At 42.3% G+C, this 18,640-nt stretch overlaps 1 protein-coding gene across 2 annotated transcripts; it reads left to right on the forward strand.

Moving 5' to 3' along the window:
* The first annotated feature begins 782 nt into the window (after positions 1-782).
* Positions 783-11,921, forward strand: LOC138792080 (CD209 antigen-like protein E). 2 transcript variants are annotated; one of them, XM_069969268.1, is made up of 7 exons: positions 783-891; positions 1,630-1,704; positions 2,276-2,317; positions 7,018-7,068; positions 7,830-7,981; positions 11,162-11,274; positions 11,640-11,921. In XM_069969268.1, the coding sequence occupies exons 1-7, from the start codon at positions 843-845 to the stop codon at positions 11,758-11,760; spliced, it is 603 nt and encodes a 200-aa protein (XP_069825369.1). In that variant the 5' UTR covers positions 783-842; the 3' UTR covers positions 11,761-11,921. The 2 variants fall into 2 exon arrangements, with proteins under 2 accessions (XP_069825369.1, XP_069825427.1); XM_069969326.1 differs by having other exon boundaries at positions 1,633-1,704.
* The last annotated feature ends 6,719 nt before the right edge of the window (positions 11,922-18,640 follow it).

Below are 18,640 nucleotides of genomic sequence, written 5' to 3' on the forward strand. Positions count from 1 at the left end.
CTGAACCCCAGCCAGTTATCTTCTTAGCTCCCTGCCAACTATGCCATAACCCGGTTGACAGATGCCCCGCTCAGCCAGTGAGTGACTGGGATGGGACATCGCTGCAGTCACTGATTGGCTGAGCAGGCTAAATCCCACCCATTTGTGATGTTCAACCCGGGTTGTGATGTACACGGAAACCTGGAGAAGAGGAGATCTGGTGGGGTACGGGAGACCAGTGATGCAGCGCGGGCACAGGGACAGGTGAGCATATTGTCTTTTTTAGTATTAACCAAATGGTTTCATTTATTAGGTGGACTCAGACATTAAAGCTGCACCAACACGATCAATAAGATCACTATGGCTGCACCTGACAAATAACTGAATAATCAGGGATTTCTAATTTTTGACTTTTTTCTTGAAGTTTTCTTTTGAAGTTTTCTTTTGGCTTTTACCAAGTATTTCTGGAAGCTCTTGGGACTATTAACAAAGTTCCCCATCTATCATGCATTTTCTTACATGGTTGAAGGGCCTATGGGTAACCTAGAGCAATAGGGCCTGGATACGACTGATACTTCTGCTCTGGTTATTAATAATCTGATGTATCAGTCCTGTAACTTAGTTTCATCATTTAAAAATGTTGCTAACAAAATACTGTTAGCCTGTTTGCTTAACTTTCCAGTAACGTCCCTTATCTGTTATTACCTTGTGGTCTCACGTGTTATTAGGAAATAGATGACTTGATATAAAGACAGATATATATATATTACATACAGAGGTCCCTAGAGACACTTGATCCTGCCCAGGACGCAAAATAACATTGCTATATAACAGCACAGAACTGCACGTCTGACGCCGTAACAATGAAGTATAACGGTATGAAGAATCCTCCAGAAGATAGAAGGAGTCAAGGTAAATTACATCAAGTTCCTTATAGAGCAGATATATCTAATAGATCCTTTAAGATTCTACCTGTTATCTGGTAAAACTTTTGACATGTCAAACGCACAGGGTCAATAGACTTGTAATATATCCCATCCACTGCAAGTGGGCAGAGATCACAGTCATTCACAAAGTGGTGATATCTAGGGATTAGTAGTGGTCTTAACCTCAAGTGATCAAGACTTGAAGGGAAAGTCTGGGCAGGGTCATTTTTTACAAACTTGCCGAAGAGGGGGTGGATGAAAAATTAATTAATTAATGTGCACTTACCTCCTTGACCCAGCTCTGGTGCTCGCAGTCTATGCTCCGGTCCCTGGCCGCTTCCTGATGTAGAGATGGGACCTGGGACGTGATGTATCAATCCTGCTCAACCAAAGACTGTCTGAGTGGGCCTGGAATGTTACGATATCAAGAGGACATAAGCTTCACGAGAACATGGGGACATAATCAGAGTTTATTGATAAAAAGATCAGTAACAAAGTATTATTTTACTGAAAGAGTAGTAGATGCTTGGAACAATATTCCAGCAAATGTGGTAGATAAATCTATAACAAGTGAATGTAACCCTGCCTGGGATAAACATACTGTATACTGTATCTATGCTATGATAAAAATGAAATACTGTAAGGGCAAATTGGATGGGAAAATAATGTTATACCATTCTAGGTCATCATTTGCTGTTGTGACATTTATTTTTATTTTTTTCAGCAGGAGAGTCATCCGGCATCATCAGAAAAGCTCTAATAATACAATCAGCTCTGGTTCTTCTTATTCTATTGTCCCGTGAGTGTTGGTTACTATTGATTATTATTGGTTATTGTAATATGATTTTAACATAACAATAATTTTAATAGAAGGAAGAGCAGGAGGAGACTAGTATTACTGTAGTCCTTTACTTCCTCCCTGCTTATATTAGCTTCAGGAGCAGAAGGCAGCAGGTATGGTCAAAGTAACTGTTGTCCAGCATAAACTACTAATCTATGATGCTGCCAGGGCTGCGAGGGACATAACAGCGCTGGTATACTTACCTGTCCCGCTATGTCACAGCTGCTGGATCATGGGCAGCTCGCTATCCTCTTCTTTACAACTTCTGCTATTGTGCCATCCTGACAGGAAATGGCCGCTTAGCATAGACAGCAATATAGCAATATACTGTCTATGCCGAGCGGCCATTTCTTGAAGAAACGGCACTTCAGTGGCAGTTGTGAAGAAGAGGACATTTGCAGGGAGAAGTATGAGTCAGTATAGTGCAAAAGCTCAGCTCATGCCCCCCCCCCCAATTGTCTTATAGATAGGCATATATATATCCTGCCACCATATGCATCTTCTTACAGATCTGCTATTTACTCCACAGATTTGCCAATGAGTGAACAGATGTCACAACTAATGAATAACGGTAAGTGTCCTCCACATCACAGACTGTGATCTCAGTGTATTCCTTAGTATCAGATGTATACAGATCTGGCAGGGAGAATATGGTTTCTTCTTACCAACTGCGTCTAATGGAGAGAAATGTATAGCTCTGTTATGTTTATGTGCACATAGGGGAGATTTATCAAACTAGTGTAAAGTAGAACTGGCTCAGTTGCCCCTAGCAACCAATCAGATTCCACTTTTCTTTCCTCACAGATTGTTTGGAAAATGAAAGGTGGAATCTGATTGGTTGCTAGGGGCAACTGAGCCAATTCTGCTTTACACCAGTTTGATAAATCTCCCCCTTCTATCTTTTATGTAGTATTTCATTACTGATGTTCTAGTGGAGTCATATTCTACCTTTACGTCATTGCTGCTTCCGTTGTCCTTATCGTAAAGGGGAAGTCTGGGCAAAATAGTTTTAACCCTTCAAGGACCGGGCTTACTTTCGTTTTTGCGTTTTCGTTTTTTTTCCTCCTTGTGCTTAAAAGGCCATAGCACTTGCATTTTTACACCTCCAGACCCACATGAGCAATTTCTTTTGCGTCACTAATTGTACTTCGCAATGAAAGGCTGAATTTTTCCATAAAATATGCTGCGAAACCAGAAAAAAATTATATACGCAGTGAAATTTAAAAAAAAACGCAATTATTTTTCTTTGGGGGGGGCTTCAGTTTTACGCCGTGTGTCCTATGGAAAAACGTACTTGTTATATATGTTCCTAACGTCGTAACGATTAAAACGATATATAACATGTATAACTTATATTGTATCTGATGGCCTGATTGCTCCATTTCCAGGCTTATAGCACTTTTATCCTTTGGCCTATGGGGCTGAGTGAGGTGTCATTTTTTGCGCCATGATGTTTACTTTCTATCGGTACCTTGATTGCGCATATGCGACTTTTTGATCACTTTTTATTACAATTTTTCTGGATTTGATGCGACCGAAAATGCGCAATTTTGCACTTTGGGATTTTTTTGCGCTTACGCCATTTACCGTGCGAGATCAGTAATGTGATTAATTAATAGTTCGGGCGATTACGCACGCGGCGATACCAAATATGTTTGTTTATTTATTTATTTATTTATTTATTTATTTATTTATTTTTATTTGTAAAATGGGAAAAGGGGGGTGATTCAGACTTTTATTAGGGGAGGGGATTTTTTATTAATAAAAACACTTTTTTTTACTTTCCCTTACAGTAATATGAAGCCCCCTGGGGGACTTCTATATACACAGAACTGATCTCCCATTGAGATTAATCCTGTGTATATAATAGAGCAATGATCCATCAGATCATGGCTCTATTATAATGGTCTGCTTCAGACCATCTAAATAGATTGCCGAGCCGGGAACAGCGTCGGAGCGACGCTGACCCCCGGCCGGCTCAGTACAACGGATCTCCCCGCCGCGATCGCATCGCGGGGGGGAGATCCCCCACTAGACACCAGGGAGAGGGGCCACATTCACTGTTCAAATGCAGCTGTCAGCTTTGACAGCAGCATTTGAATGGTTAATTAGCCGGCCGCGGCGATCAGCCGCGCCGGCTAATACACGCGGTCCCTGGCTGCACATAGCAATCGGGGACCGCCCGCTGCAGAGAGGGCTCACGCCTGGAGCCCTCTCTGTTTACCCTTAACAGCCGCATGACGGGTATACCCGTCATGCGTCGTTAAGAGGTTAAGATATGTTATTGCCTAACAAAAGTTATGAAAATTACTAATAGACACTTATTATGGGAAACGCACCTATAGTGTATTTCCCCTGCACTTACTACAGCATGGCGTGTTCAGGTCTCTAAAGTTGGTGAAGTCACGTCACATAAACTGCCGACACCTGCTGCAGCAGTGGGACAGACAGGAGCAGCAGGAGGCGGCAGTTTATGTGACGTGACATTACCAACTATACAGAGACCTAAACAGGCCATGCTGTAGTAAGTGCAGAGAAAATGCACTATAGGTGCATTTCCCATAATATGTGTCTATTAGTAATTTTCATAACTTTTGTTGGGCAAAAACATATCTTAAAATTATTTTGCCCGGACTTCCCCTTTAACTTTTGTATTATGGAAGCAGTAGCTGCTATTTATACTGTAAATACTACTCATAAATTCCACAGTAGTCTGAACATACATATACAGTGGGGAAAAAAAGTATTTAGTCAGTCACCAATAGTGCAAGTTCTCCCACTTAAAAAGATGAGAGGCGTCTGTAATTTACATCATAGGTAGACCTCAACTATGAGAGACAAAATGAGAAAACAAATCCAGAAAATCACATTGTCTGATTTTGTAAGAATTTATTTGCAAATTATGGTGGAAAATAAGTATTTGGTCACCTACAAACAATAAAGATTTCTGGCTCTCACAGACCTGTAACTTCTTCTTTAAGAGTCTCCTCTTTCCTCCACTCATTACCTGTAATAATGGCACCTGTTTAAACTTGTTATCAGTATAAAAAGACACCTGTGCACACCCTCAAACAGTCAGACTCCAAACTCCACTATGGTGAAGACCAAAGAGCTGTCAAAGGACACCAGAAACAAAATTGTAGCTCTGCACCAGGCTGGGAAGACTGAATCTGCATCAGGCAACCAGCCTATTGGTAACCAGCCTACCATCAGTAACACACTACGCCGCCAGGGACTCAGATCCTGCAGTGCCAGACGTGTCCCACTGCTTAAGCCAGTACATGTTCGAGCCCGTCTGAAGTTTGCTAGAGAGCATTTGGATGATCCAGAAGAGTATTGGGAGAATGTCCTATGGTCTGATGAAACCAAAGTAGAACTGTTTGGTAGAAACACAACTTGTCGTGTTTGGAGGAAAAATAATACTGAGTTGCATCCATCAAACACCATACCTACTGTAAAGCATGGGGGTGGAAACATCATGCTTTGGGGCTGTTTCTCTGCAAAGGGGCCAGGACGACTGATCCAGGTACATGAAAGAATGAATGAAGCCATGTATCGTGAGATTTTGAGTGCAAACCTCCTTCAATCAGCAAGGGCATTGAAGATGAAACGTGGCTGGGTCTTTCAACATGACAATGATCCAAAGCACACCGCCAGGGCAACAAAGGAGCGGCTTCGTAAGAAGCATTTCAAGGTCCGGGAGAGGCCTAGCCAGTCTCCAGATCTCAACCCTATAGAAAACCTTTGGAGGGAGTTGAAAGTCCGTGTTGCCAAGCGACAGCCCCAAAACATCACTGCTCTAGAGGAGATCTGCATGGAGGAATGGGCCAACATACCAACAACAGTGTGTGCCAACCTTGTGAAGACTTACAGAAAACGTTTGACCTCTGTCATTGCCAACAAAGGATATATAACAAAGTATTGAGATGAAATTTTGTTACTGACCAAATACTTATTTTCCACCATAATTTGCAAATAAATTCTTACAAAATCAGACAATGTGATTTTCGGGATTTGTTTTCTCATTTTGTCTCTCATAGTTGAGGTCTACCTATTATGTAAATTACAGACGCCTCTCATCTTTTTAAGTGGTGGAACTTGCACTATTGGTGACTGACTAATTACTTTTTTTCCCCACTGTATTATTGAAGGGGTTTTCCACTTAAAACTAACCTGTCCCCTATCCACAGCATAGTGGACAAGTAAGAGACCTCCAAGTCCCCCGGCCATCTCCAGACTATGGGGGGTCCGACCCCTGCAGCTCTGTTCATTCTATTTACAGCCGCCAGAAAGAGCCGAGTACAGCACTCAGCTCTTTCTATTGGCTCTACACAGAATGAATAGTGTCAGGGGGTCGGACCTCCTATAATCTCTTACTAGTGGACAAGTTAGTTTTAAGTTGAAAACGTTAAGCAGTATAAATCCTCTGTATGGGAATATTAGGTAGACGCAATATGGCAGCATTATCCTTTATTTTCCTCCGTTACACATATTTTCCCAAGGTAATACTCAGACTTTCATCCAGCCTTGTCCCTGGTGGTCTAGTAGTGTTTCCACTGTATATAAGCATCAAAACAAAGTTACAGGCAGCACTCACCACTCCGTATGATCTTTTTTTATTGGAAGAAATTAGTTGTGATAAAGGGAAGACACATGATGTGATACTGATCTACGTGATTGTGACCCGTGGCGCTGTGCAAAACCAGGGATCTTGTGCTCCGTATAGAACATGTGGCAGTGACTATAGTGCCTGTGCTGGGTGGAGTAGTGCCAGGCTGCTGCACTCTCTGAATCACTCTCTATATACCCTGATCATCATTATTTTTCAGTAAATTGTGGTATACAGAACGATGATAGGTGGGGTAACTGGGGCAGCTGAGGGTAGAAGTCCCTGAGGGAAAGTCAATTAGGATGTCACATGTGAGGTTGTGGTTTGCTGTCCCTGTAGACCTCAGAGCTGTTAACAGTTTTGTAAATGACTCTCTGCTGCCACCTCTGTCCGTGTCAGGAACTGTCCAGAGCAGAAGAGGTTTTCTATGGGGATTTACTGCTGCTCTGAACAGTTCCTGACATGTACAGAGGTGGCAGAAGAGAGCAATGTGTCAGACTAAAAAGAATGCACCACTTCCTGCAGGGCATACAGAAGCTGATAAGTACTAGAAGATTTGTGATTTTTAAATAAAAGTAATTTACTAATCTGAATAACTTTCTGACTTTTTCCCCTCCGGTGTACCCCTTTAAAGACATCTCAAAAATCTGTTTACTCCATAGATTTGGCAATGAGTGAAAAAATATCAGGCCTGAAGAATCAAGGTTCTCATGGTAAATGTCCTCCACCTTATGGTCTTCTCTTCTCTCTTGTCTAATGCCATTTCACCTTTCCGTGAGGTCATTGCCCTTACATCAATCATTGTCTTATTGAAGCAGGGGCTGTTTTCCTATGGACAAACAGTAAAAGTGTCCTAAATCCCCCTGTAGTCTGAACATACATGACCGGCCTATCGTGATACTAAAAATGCATTGGATTTATAAGTTAGATTGTTACTGTTAAAGAAATACAGGCTGAAACTTTGTCTGATTAGAGACAGCCGAATGAAGTATGTGACATTGTGCTTCACTCCCCGGATTCTAGCTCAGTATCATGCGACAAAACTAAATCCTGACCATCCCGCCACACTAGAAGTGGCTGGTTTGCTGAATGAATCTATCGGTTGAGGCGGGTTTTAAAGGACACATCCATGACACGTCTACTCAGCGGGTTTTTGGACAGAAATAACAGGTTTTGTAAGGTTTTTGGAAAAATTATGTCACACACTATTAGTAAACATGTTGGAACTCTAAACCGACAGGGAAAATTAACAAAAACTCGTCAATTTTCTGCCAGGAACACGTTAGTAAATCAGCCCCACTGTCTATGCTCCTGGAATCACCGCACTGCAGTGACTGGAGTTCCAGGATTCTAGGAGGATTTTTTTTTTCTTAACCCACGCCTCCCTGAGCATTATAGATCAAATATAGTCAGCCCAGATAATGCATTCAAAAACTGCAATGTTCCCTAACAGCTGTATACTCTATTCACACAGGGACTATCTGCACTCCGTGCCCCTCTGGCTGGAACAGGATTGGATGCTCTTGTTACTTTGCCTCTGAGGAAAAAACAACCTGGGAAGAGGCCAGATGTAAATGTGCCCACATGAAATCTGTTCTTGTAATGGTAAAGGACAAGGCTGAAGCGGTAAGTGCTGTGTACAGGAAACGACAATCACCCTGCAGTTATCCTTACTGATGTAAAAATGTAACATTGTATCTGCAAATATTCTCCAATATATGGATAGTAAATACAAAACCTTCAATTCCATACATCACTTCAGAAATATATAGATTAAAAGGCAGTCTAGGAAAACTGCCTCACCCAGGGGTGCTGGATGCAGATTTGGGGTTTTGGGGTAACTTTGTCATGGTTTTCAGGAGTGGCGATACCCACCCCTGGACACATGGGCACTGTGCTTGAAGGGTTTGCACTAGGTGTGGGTGTGAGTGGGGGTGCGGCGCAGCTAAGGTGACGAGTCCAGAACTTAAAGAAAACCTTTCATCCCAGCGCCCAACCCACTCAACCCCCCAGTAGAGCCCTGAAAACTTACCCCATCCTGCAAGTCCTACTCCAGAAGTCTGGGCGCGTGAGCTCTGCCCCGGGTGCCGGGGTAAAAGTTTTCCTTTAAACAGGGGTTGAATCTTTACTGTGGATAACTTCAGTGCAATACAAGAAAGGTCAATGACAGGACCGGTCATAGGTGCTAGTGCAGATCAAACAATACTTGAAGTAGACTTTAGGTAGAGGTGAAGAAGTGGAATAAGACTTGGTGTAGAGAGGGAAGTGTAGGGGCTGTAAAGGGGCCCTTGTCTAATTAGTGCTGTACTCTGGCGGGATTGTGTAGTTTCTTGATACTTAAAAGAAGAAAATCCTCGTACTCACATAAATATTATACATGACTGCTTTCTGCCCAACCAGCTTGGAGACCACCACGTTAAGTAGAACGAGTCCCAGGTCTTTGTCTCTGTGTGTAACTAACTCCTCAAGATTCCCCAAGGTAGTCAAGCGTTGTCAGTAGAATACTTTGGCACATAGCAGCTTTGTTCTACTGGGGATCAGTCCCTCTTCCTTTCCTGTAGGGGTGACTGTCCTGACGTTAAGAAGGATTCCAGGTGTAGACAAGAGTTTACCCACAATACCGTAACCTGACTTCTAGGGGTCTAGCACTGAATACTGTAATCTCAGTCCCTCTTACAAACTAGGACTCCTCTCACTATCCTGACTGGATCAGAGCTCTCCCAAAACAGGAAACCCCATCCTATATAGGGCTGCATCTAAGAAAGGAAGGAAGATAGAGAGTGTGTGAGGGTAGAAGGTCTGCACCTGTGATTGGTCAAAATAACAATTAGCTTAACCTTTACATACTGTAGCTGTGCTGAGACATAGGGGGGAGGAGTCTCATTGCTGCACTTACTCCTATGTAAGTCCTATCCTAATACAGCAAGTGATAAATCAATGACATTGAACCTTTTTGCCTAACTCACACTATAAAGTATCACAGGACACACTAAAGAATCTGTACACAGAAGGGACACCACGCAGAGTCATTTGTATAATTCTGCAGCTGATTATTGCATGAACTCCTAGGAAGGACAGACATTCTATATCCAGCATCTCTGTTCATGTGTAGATTTACAAAGTAACAAGGTGGGGGCACCAGGTAGGGAAGAAAGGGGTCTGAGCGCTGCCAGGAGGGATGTGATAAGGGGTGATGTAATCGTGTAGTTCACAGGAAGTCAGTACATTCGAAATGTCATTATATGGCTGTCAGACTGAAGTCACAAATAGAATAGTTAAATGTATAGAGGCAGCTGAGTGTGGATGAAACAGATGACACTGCAGGAATATGTCTGGAAAGTTAGCATTATGTAAGCAATATAATTGGAGTGCCTCTTTAAATCTATCTAGCTATCTATCTATGATATTCCTGGAGGTGTCAGTAATATGGAAAATGATTTAGCTTTACTAGACAAATGATCCAAACAATGGAAACAGCAGTTCAATTTTTCCAAATGTAAAATAGTGCACTTGGGGAGAAGAAATATGAGTAATATATCAGCAGTTCTGTGTTAGTAAAGACTTCAGAAGAGAAGGATTTTGGGGTAGTAATTTGTAACATCTCACAATGAGTCACCAGTGCAGCCAGGTGGTAGGGAAAGCAAATCATATGGTGGGCTATATATATATGTGTGTGTGTGTGTATATATGTATACATATATATATATATATATACACACACACACACATGGGCTGTGTATATATATATACAATATATAGCAAAGAAAAGTAAGGTAATATGTTAAAGGACTAAATAAGGTTCAATTAAAAAATAAAAATAAAAACTGAACACAAGAACAAGCAGACATAATCTGAGGTTAGCTCAGAAAAAGGTCAGAAACATAAGAAAGTATTACCTTTCTGAAAGAGTAGTAGATGCTTGGATGCTTGGAACAAACTTCCAGCAGATGTGGTTGGTAAATCTACAATAATTTAATCAGGGGCGTAGCTAGGATTCATGGGGCCCCATAGCAAAAAACTGTATGGGGCCCCCTCCCCTACACACTATAATTATATAAATATATATATATATATATATATATATATATATATATATATATATATATATACTTGGTGATGTGGCCAAAAAATAAATCTCTTGTGGCCAGAGGCAGAATCCTGCGTGCAGCCACAACAGTGACTGGCAGAGCAGAAAGCCAATGTCTGCATGTTCTGTCCATCCACTGTATTTAACTATAACAGCGTATTAGAAGCCTCATGGTTATATACATAGGTGCAGGAGCAGACTACCTTCTGCTTAACCCCTTATTTACTGCATTTTGTAAGTGACCTAGTGTTCTCTTACATGCTGCAACACAAAAAAAGGGTTAATACAGAAGACAATTAGCTCTCTGTTTCACTACTCCTGCACTGATAACCCATGACCTCTGCAGGAGCTCAGAGAATAGAGGTCAGAGGTTATCAGAGCAGTGAAGCAGAGAGCTAATTGTTGAGCTTATTAACCTTTTTTTGTGTTGCAGCTTGTAAGAGAACACTGGGTCACTTACCCACTGCAGTACATAAGGGATTAAGCAAAAGGACACAGGAGGCTCTTATCTTCCCTGTGCATCCCTGGGCCCCATAGCAACTGCCTTCCCTGCCTCTATGGTAGCTAAACCACTGAACTGAATGTTAACCTGCCTGGGATAAACACATATCTTAATTTAGATAATAAGAAAGGAAATACTTAAAAGGGCGGACTAGATGGACAACAGGTGCTTTTTCTGCTGACAGACTTCTGTTTCTAATATTGTCACTAATTCCTAGGATATTTTGAATCAACTATACAAGGAGAACCGGAGATACTGGATTGGACTGAGACGAGACCCAAATGCAATTAATACCTGGAAGTGGCTGGATGGATCGAAACTCACTGTTACGTAAGTGCTGAGCAGGATGCGTTATATGACTAAAGCTACATAGTAACCAGGCAATGTTATAGTATTACTGTCCCTTTAAATCACGTATACAAAGTCAATTCTTGTGCACAAAAGAAACACAAACTAGAATTGGTGTAAACATTTATAATAACTGACATGCTCCAAATATAATACAGACCATGCACCAACATCATATATCCATGTATAAGCTCAGCCGGTCTACAAGCTACTGCAATGATAGATGGTTTTAGTAAATTTCCTCTATTGTATCTATAAGTAAAACTTCTGGGGGGGAAAATGTCTGCGCTATGATCACCTGAAGCCATGAGGGAGAAATTACTTTTTTTTTTCTTATTTATTTACAGCAACTGGAGACCGAATCAACCTGACAATTTCCATAATCGTGAGCACTGTGGAGAATCCCAATCCGGACCCTGGAATGATATTCACTGTACTGATCAGCTGTATTTTATTTGTAAAAAATAAGAATATACAGAGTTCCATTTTATAGTGGCAGAACATGAAGCTTCCACCCATTGCATGCTCTGAATATAACACCGCTACACACGCCGTGCTTCCTAAATATAATACTGCCGCACCCTGCACCTCCTAAATACAACTCCGCTACACCATTCACCTCCTAAATATAACACAGCCACACCCTGCACCTCCTAAATACAACTCCGCTACACCATTCACCTCCTAAATATAACACAGCCACACCCTGCACCTCCTAAATATAACACCACCACAACCTGCACCTCCTAAATATAACACAGCCACACCCTGCACCTCCTAAATATAACACTGCTATACTGCGCACCTCCTAAATATAACACCACCACAACCTGCACCTCCTAAATATAACACCACCACAACCTGCACCTCCTAAATATAACACAGCCACACCCTGCACCTCCTAAATATAATACCATCACACCCTACACGTCCTAAATAAAACACCATCACACCCTGCATGTCCTAAATATAATACCACCACACCCTGCACCTCCTAAATATAACACCATCACACCCTGCACGTCCTAAATATAATACCACCACACCCTGCATGTCCTAAATATAATACCACCACACCCTGCACCTCCTAAATATAACACCATCACACCCTGCACGTCCTAAATATAATACCACCACACCCTGCACCTCCTAAATATAACACCATCACACCCTACACGTCCTAAATATAACACCATCACACCCTGCATGTCCTATATATAATACCACCACACCCTGTACCTCCTAAATATAATACCACCACACCCTGTACCTCATAAATATAACATTGCCACACACTGTGCCTCAAGTAATTCATTCTAATATCCACCATAGGGCACATTTATCTGGCAGGACACCAGTACCTCAGTGTAATACCCCTATAACTTCGCCCTAACACCACAGCTATAAAAAAAAAAATGGAAATAAACATATTAAACTCATTTCATGTTATTTTAGGTGCATGACGACCATTTAAGTTAATGGATTACTATGTGTAACTTGAAAACTCCTATGTACAATATATCTGTTGTGTCCATTCTCAACCCCTTTAGATTCTCTCCATGATCCACTGTGATGAGACCAGAGCTCCCTGGAGGGTGAAGGTCCTGGGGCAATAACATCTCAATATTATATGTCTGTATTACCATTGTATCACATGTTCACTGTATTTTATGCTTCAATATAAATAAAAGCTTAGATCAGCATATTGGAGTTGGGAAGGATTTTAAGATGTTTATCATTGACTGTTGATCATAAACAGTTGATTTATGACCACTCTGCATCGCTCTGTCTCCCACTGAGATTACATACACCTCCAGGGACAATCCACAAGCCCCGGAGACGTGAGAAATGTCAGAGGGAGACATAGAAGGAGTAAAAACATACTTACCAGGTCCTGAGGTTCAGACCACCAGAGTGACATCATGGCCGCCACCGCTCACACAGGGGAAACTAGGCAACAAGCTGTCAGTTGTACAGCAGGAGAAATGGGCTAAAATAAGCTATTTTTCAAATGAAAAACTTTGTTAAATTGCTGACTTTTAGATTATCTATGATGTACTGTATTAAAGGGGAACTCCAGGTAGAGGTTAAAAAAATAAAACTTCTGCAGAAGCATAACGCATTCCTACATATCTATCCTAGTTTTGAAACTACCAAAAATCCATTTGTTTTGGGGGGTTTGTTCTGTATTGTGTTTGTGTACTTCCTGGTTGAGCAGTTCCCAGAATGCAGTACTGGTTCCAGAATGCAATGCTTTCCCTCTGTTCATCACAGTCCACAGTCCTTGCAGCACCTGCTTCTGGCCGGTCAGAGCTGGTGAATCACTCAGGGGATCAGGGGATCCAGCCACGCCTCCTGTGACATCACGCCCTGCCCCCTGTCTGCACCATCAGCAAACACACACAATGTGAGACAGAGGCATGGAAGATTTGTCTCCTAAGGTGGGAGAGCAGAAGGAGCAGGAGACAATGTGGATTGGCACAGAGGCCATTTTTCTTCACTTCCTGGATTTCTATCAGCTACCAGTGTGGCAGAACCGTACAGATACGGTCATATATTGTATAGACACATCTATATAACTTTTCATGTACTTTTAATAGAAAACAAATTTTCCTTATGTGGAGTTCCCCTTTAAAGTTTTGAAGATTATAATATTTTAAAAATGGGCCCTATAAAACACTGACATGTTCACTTTGTATAGTAATACATGATTCACTTTAAAATGCTTCAATGTTTCAGAGTAATCATAGTGATACTGCTAACCAGGAACGGGGCTCCCTTTAAATCGAACTTAAAGAGGTATTCTGACCAGGACCCCTTTATTGCCACTGCCCAGGGAGGAGATGGGTGAAAACAATTACATCCACTTATCTCCCTGACAAGTGGATGTAATTTGGGGCACTGCCACCCCCATTCAGCTGCTCTGGTCTCCCAGTGTGCGTCTGCTCCCTAGTTTTAAGATGTGACATCTTGGACCTGCTGAGTCATTCAGTGGCAGAGGAGGAACATGCAGCACGCGAGCACAGCAAGCCAGGGTTTAGGTGTTACGTGTGAATCTGAATAGCTGTAGAAGCACCGATAAGGCACTTGCCACGATAGCCAAGAGTGCAACCAGCTCTCCACCCCTGGATGTACTAGCTTGGCTCTGACAAGGAATACTAGGAGTTGTAGATTGTGTAGTGAGTGGTGTAGAGTTGTACAATATGAAAGACAGACTCCAAGCTCTTAAACAGTCAATGCTTTTACTGAGGAGCTAGTACTGTAGTACAGCTTATGAAGTCTTATGAATACAAGTATAAACATTACAGTGGATAATACACTTGCTATCTGAGATCCCTTGAACAGGGTTGCTCATTGGGTATGCTTGAATAGGTTTTAGAGTAAGTGCCCGCTAGACGCTGAAAAGTGAATATAGGACTTTATATTGGGCTTTAGCTTGATGTAGTTTAGTTACTCAAGCGAAGGGTGTTTATCCAGACCCGAAGGTTCTCAACTAGAGGAGGGCTTTGGCCATCTTGGAAGTGGCAAAAGAAAGTGCCTGCTTCCATGGGGTGAAATGCCTGCCTTGGCCATCCTGTAGGCACTGAGTGACACAGATCAGGGATGTAAGCCCCAAACCTAGGTGAGCTAGCTATTAAGGTGACCCTCTAGGGACATTAGCAACTTGCAGCAGAGTCTCAACTTAAATAGTGCACTTAGCTAATTGCTAGCTTGACTAGACTTGATTGAAGACAAAACCTTCTGTAAACTCCTCCAGTCCCACTGTGTTGATAAAATTATCACCTTATTATTATCTCTTTTGCTAACTAGGGTTGTTCTAACCAGACATGGCTAGCTCTGGAACTCTTTTTTTATACTAGATAACTCAATCACAGGACCCTCTCTAGTCTATACTCTTTCTCCTCCTCAGACTAGCCGGTTCTGACCACAAATAACCGAAACTGAAACTTACTACTTCTCTTACATTCCCAGGGAGCTCTAGGACTGAAGGAATACCACCCTGTGACCAGATATGAAGCCTCTGATAGGCTGGGTGTGAGGGGAAGGTGTTGTGTGAAGTACCCTCGAGGGATTGGATCTCAGATAGCTCACAGTAGAACCTTTTGATACGCCAAAACACATAATCCAAAACAGTTAAACATTATGTAGTTTAGCTTCAGCTGTTCCTGAGTAGTGTACTGTAGGACAGTGACACCAAGTGGCGGGAGTGGCATACTACATTTATCTATCTCAATGTCACGTCTCAGCAGCCGCACACTGAAGGAATGGAAAAGCAGAATGGGGGTAAGTGGATACATTTGTTTTCACCCACCTCTGCCCCTAGCATTACTAAAAAAAAAGGGGGGCTCATGCCAGAATACCCCTTTAACATTGCTGCTACCAAGGGCCAGGTCTAGCCTTTCTATTGTTGAAGGTACAACTTTAAGCCTTTAGAATCCCTGGGGTGGACACCATCTGGACCCATCGCCTTATTCAGCTTAGAAGTTCCTCTACAACATCAGCCTCTGAAAACACTAGGACCGTGGCCTTAAAACTGGAGGCAATACTGGGTTGTGATGGGTCCCTTGGGTGCTTTTCACGGGGGTCCAGAGTGGAGTTATGACCCACCCTGACTGTCGGTACCGCCACCCACAGAAAGGAGAGATGACCCAAGGACGGTGTAAACTGTGTGTAGGGGGTGATGCAAAAACCACTGAGTCCCAGTAGAATAAATAAATTTGTTCTTTACTGATAGATCTTCCGTGATACAAGTGAATTATATAATACAAACTTGACTTTGTTAGGTTTACACTGAGAGCTGGTTGAGGTAGAAGAGTAGCAGTGTTGACTTGGTTGCGTGCTGAGAATAGTAGAGAGAGTTCAGAGTATTAGAGAGGAGTAGCTTGTGAAAGTCCCAACCCAATGTAGCACTGAGCTCTGACAGAACTTTAGAAGAACAATACTTGATAATACTTGAAAGAATAAGAATACTTGTGCCTTTGTTTCAACCTTTGCCGCTATTCCACCTGTTTCCCTAAACTTTCGATTTACCCGTCCTATCAGGGTGACACAAGCCCCAGTCTTAGTTACCTGAGTTGAGCGAAGTGTCCCCAGTGTCACCTGCGTTGCGAGATAGAGTACGTAGGCTCTTAGCTGCTTTGCTCTATCCGGATCAGCTCCTCTACTTATAAGATACTGTCCTGCACTGTGTTTAAGATGTTCACGGCGTGGGTTGGGGCGATCTCTGACTTGTCCTCTTGTTAGTTGTTTAGCACTGCATTATAGGTAGAAGTTTTGCTTTATAAAGGAAAGTCTCTGTGTCTTCCATAAGGATACACTACAACTAGTCTGTCCAGGATAGGGAACCTGGCAGAGCCAGGCTCCTGACTAATTCAGTAGGGATGCACGATCCGTGTGTCCTGCTTCTCTGAGAAACAAAGACGAACTTAACTAAGTGTGGGTCTACACTTCCTCTCCCCATGTGACAACTTCCTACAGGGTGTGTAACATCTCCTGTGAGTGGTGGAGAAGAGAGTGCAAGAACAAAAGAGGATAGAGATAGGTAGAAGAGAAGTGTAGCTCTCATTGGTGTGCAGATCACAAACAAAACACAAAATCCTTAGTTCACTACAGCTGTGCAACAGTTACAAATATACAGACAGTGACCTCTTGTGGTAAAACTAAAATATACACCTTCATTACCACATTGTTCCTTAGAGTACAAGGCTTTTGCGAGGGGTGTTCAAACTAGTAACACCGGTGGTGGGATACCACACTAGCATCTCTAGTAAACCATAATGGTTTCTTTTTCCTTTTGCTAATTTCTCACAAATGTAGTCTAGTTGCCTTTAATATGGCATGTTTAAGTACTGCCTACTGAACGCTGGCTCCCAATGTTTTATCCCACCCTCTTACTTCATTATTTATATACTCCCCAATTTCCTTAATATCTGTATTTCTAAAAATCTACTACTTTGGTTGTAGTATAGGATTGCACACTGTCAGTTTGTATGTCCAACCAAAAACACTTTCTTCCACTCCGACTTTATACATCCAATCCCCATTAGTAAATACTAAATCTACAATGTTCTCTCTTCTGGTTGGTGACCTCACAAGCTGTTTCAAAGAAGCCCCTGCAAGGGCCTCTATTATATTTTTGCTTTTTCATGTAAGGGGACAAGAGATATTCCAATCCACACCTGGTTTGTTAAAATCACCCATAACTACAATGTCCCCCTTACTGACATTTTGGTAATTTCATCCATCAACATGTTATCATTGATTACAATGCTGCATTTAACTCAACTTTCTAATTGACTTAACATAGCTCCCTGACACAATTGTTGCGACAGGATCATGTTAACCCTGGCTACAATCCTCATAGATAGAAGACTGTTTTTTGCCAAACCAGCCCAGAGACCGTCAGAGACCAGGCTTGAACAACTGGGCAAAGCCAACTCCTCAAGATTACCAAAGGAAATCAAGCAGTTACCAGTAGGATACTTCAGCTTAGGCCCTTTGTCCTACTGAGGATCAATACCTTGACTGTATATTGTTCTGACTTAGGCTATGTGCACACTGAGCAATTCTCGAGGAATTGTAGCTGAAAGTTTTCAGGCAGAATTCAAGCAGAATTTAAGCCCCCCCATTGACTTCTATAGGATTCCTCTAGCAGATCTACAGCAGAAAATTCTGCTCGGAAATTCTGCAGTGTGAACAACAGAGCAGAAAACCCATTGAACACAATGGGACTTTGCTCTGCACATTTTTTACGGGAGGAATTTCAAGCTGAATTTCGAGCTGAATTTCAAGCTGAATTCCTCGCCTTTTCCTCAGTGTGCACATAGCCTTAGGGTATGTGCACACTGAGGAATTCTCAAGGAATTGGGGTATGTGCACACGGAGCAATTCTCGCGGAATTCCGCCCGAATTCCGCCATAAAAAGCGGGCGGAATCCGCGTGGAATTCCGCCTGTATAAATGCAACATTGCTCCTTCTATAGAGAACAATGGGATTTCCGACTGCCCGTGCACACAGAGTAAATTTCCGTCCGGAATTCCGCACGGATTCCGCGCAGAATCCGCATTCCGCCCAAAGGGTATGTGCACACTGAGCAATTCTAACGGAATTCTGCCCGAATTCCGCCATAAAAAGCGGGCGGAATCCGCATGGAATTCCGCCCGTGTGAATGCAACATTGCTCTTTCCATAGAGAACAATGGGATTTCCGACTGCCCGTGCACACAGAGTAAATTTCCGTCCGGAATTCCGCGCAGAATCCGCATTCCGCCCAAAGAATGTACATGTCAATTCTTTGGGCGGATTCCGCTAGAGGAATCCTATAGATGTCAATGGGGTTTGAATTCTGC

Source organism: Dendropsophus ebraccatus, chromosome 1 (genome assembly GCF_027789765.1).
Source record: "Dendropsophus ebraccatus isolate aDenEbr1 chromosome 1, aDenEbr1.pat, whole genome shotgun sequence".
Classification (NCBI taxonomy): Eukaryota; Metazoa; Chordata; class Amphibia; order Anura; family Hylidae; genus Dendropsophus; species Dendropsophus ebraccatus.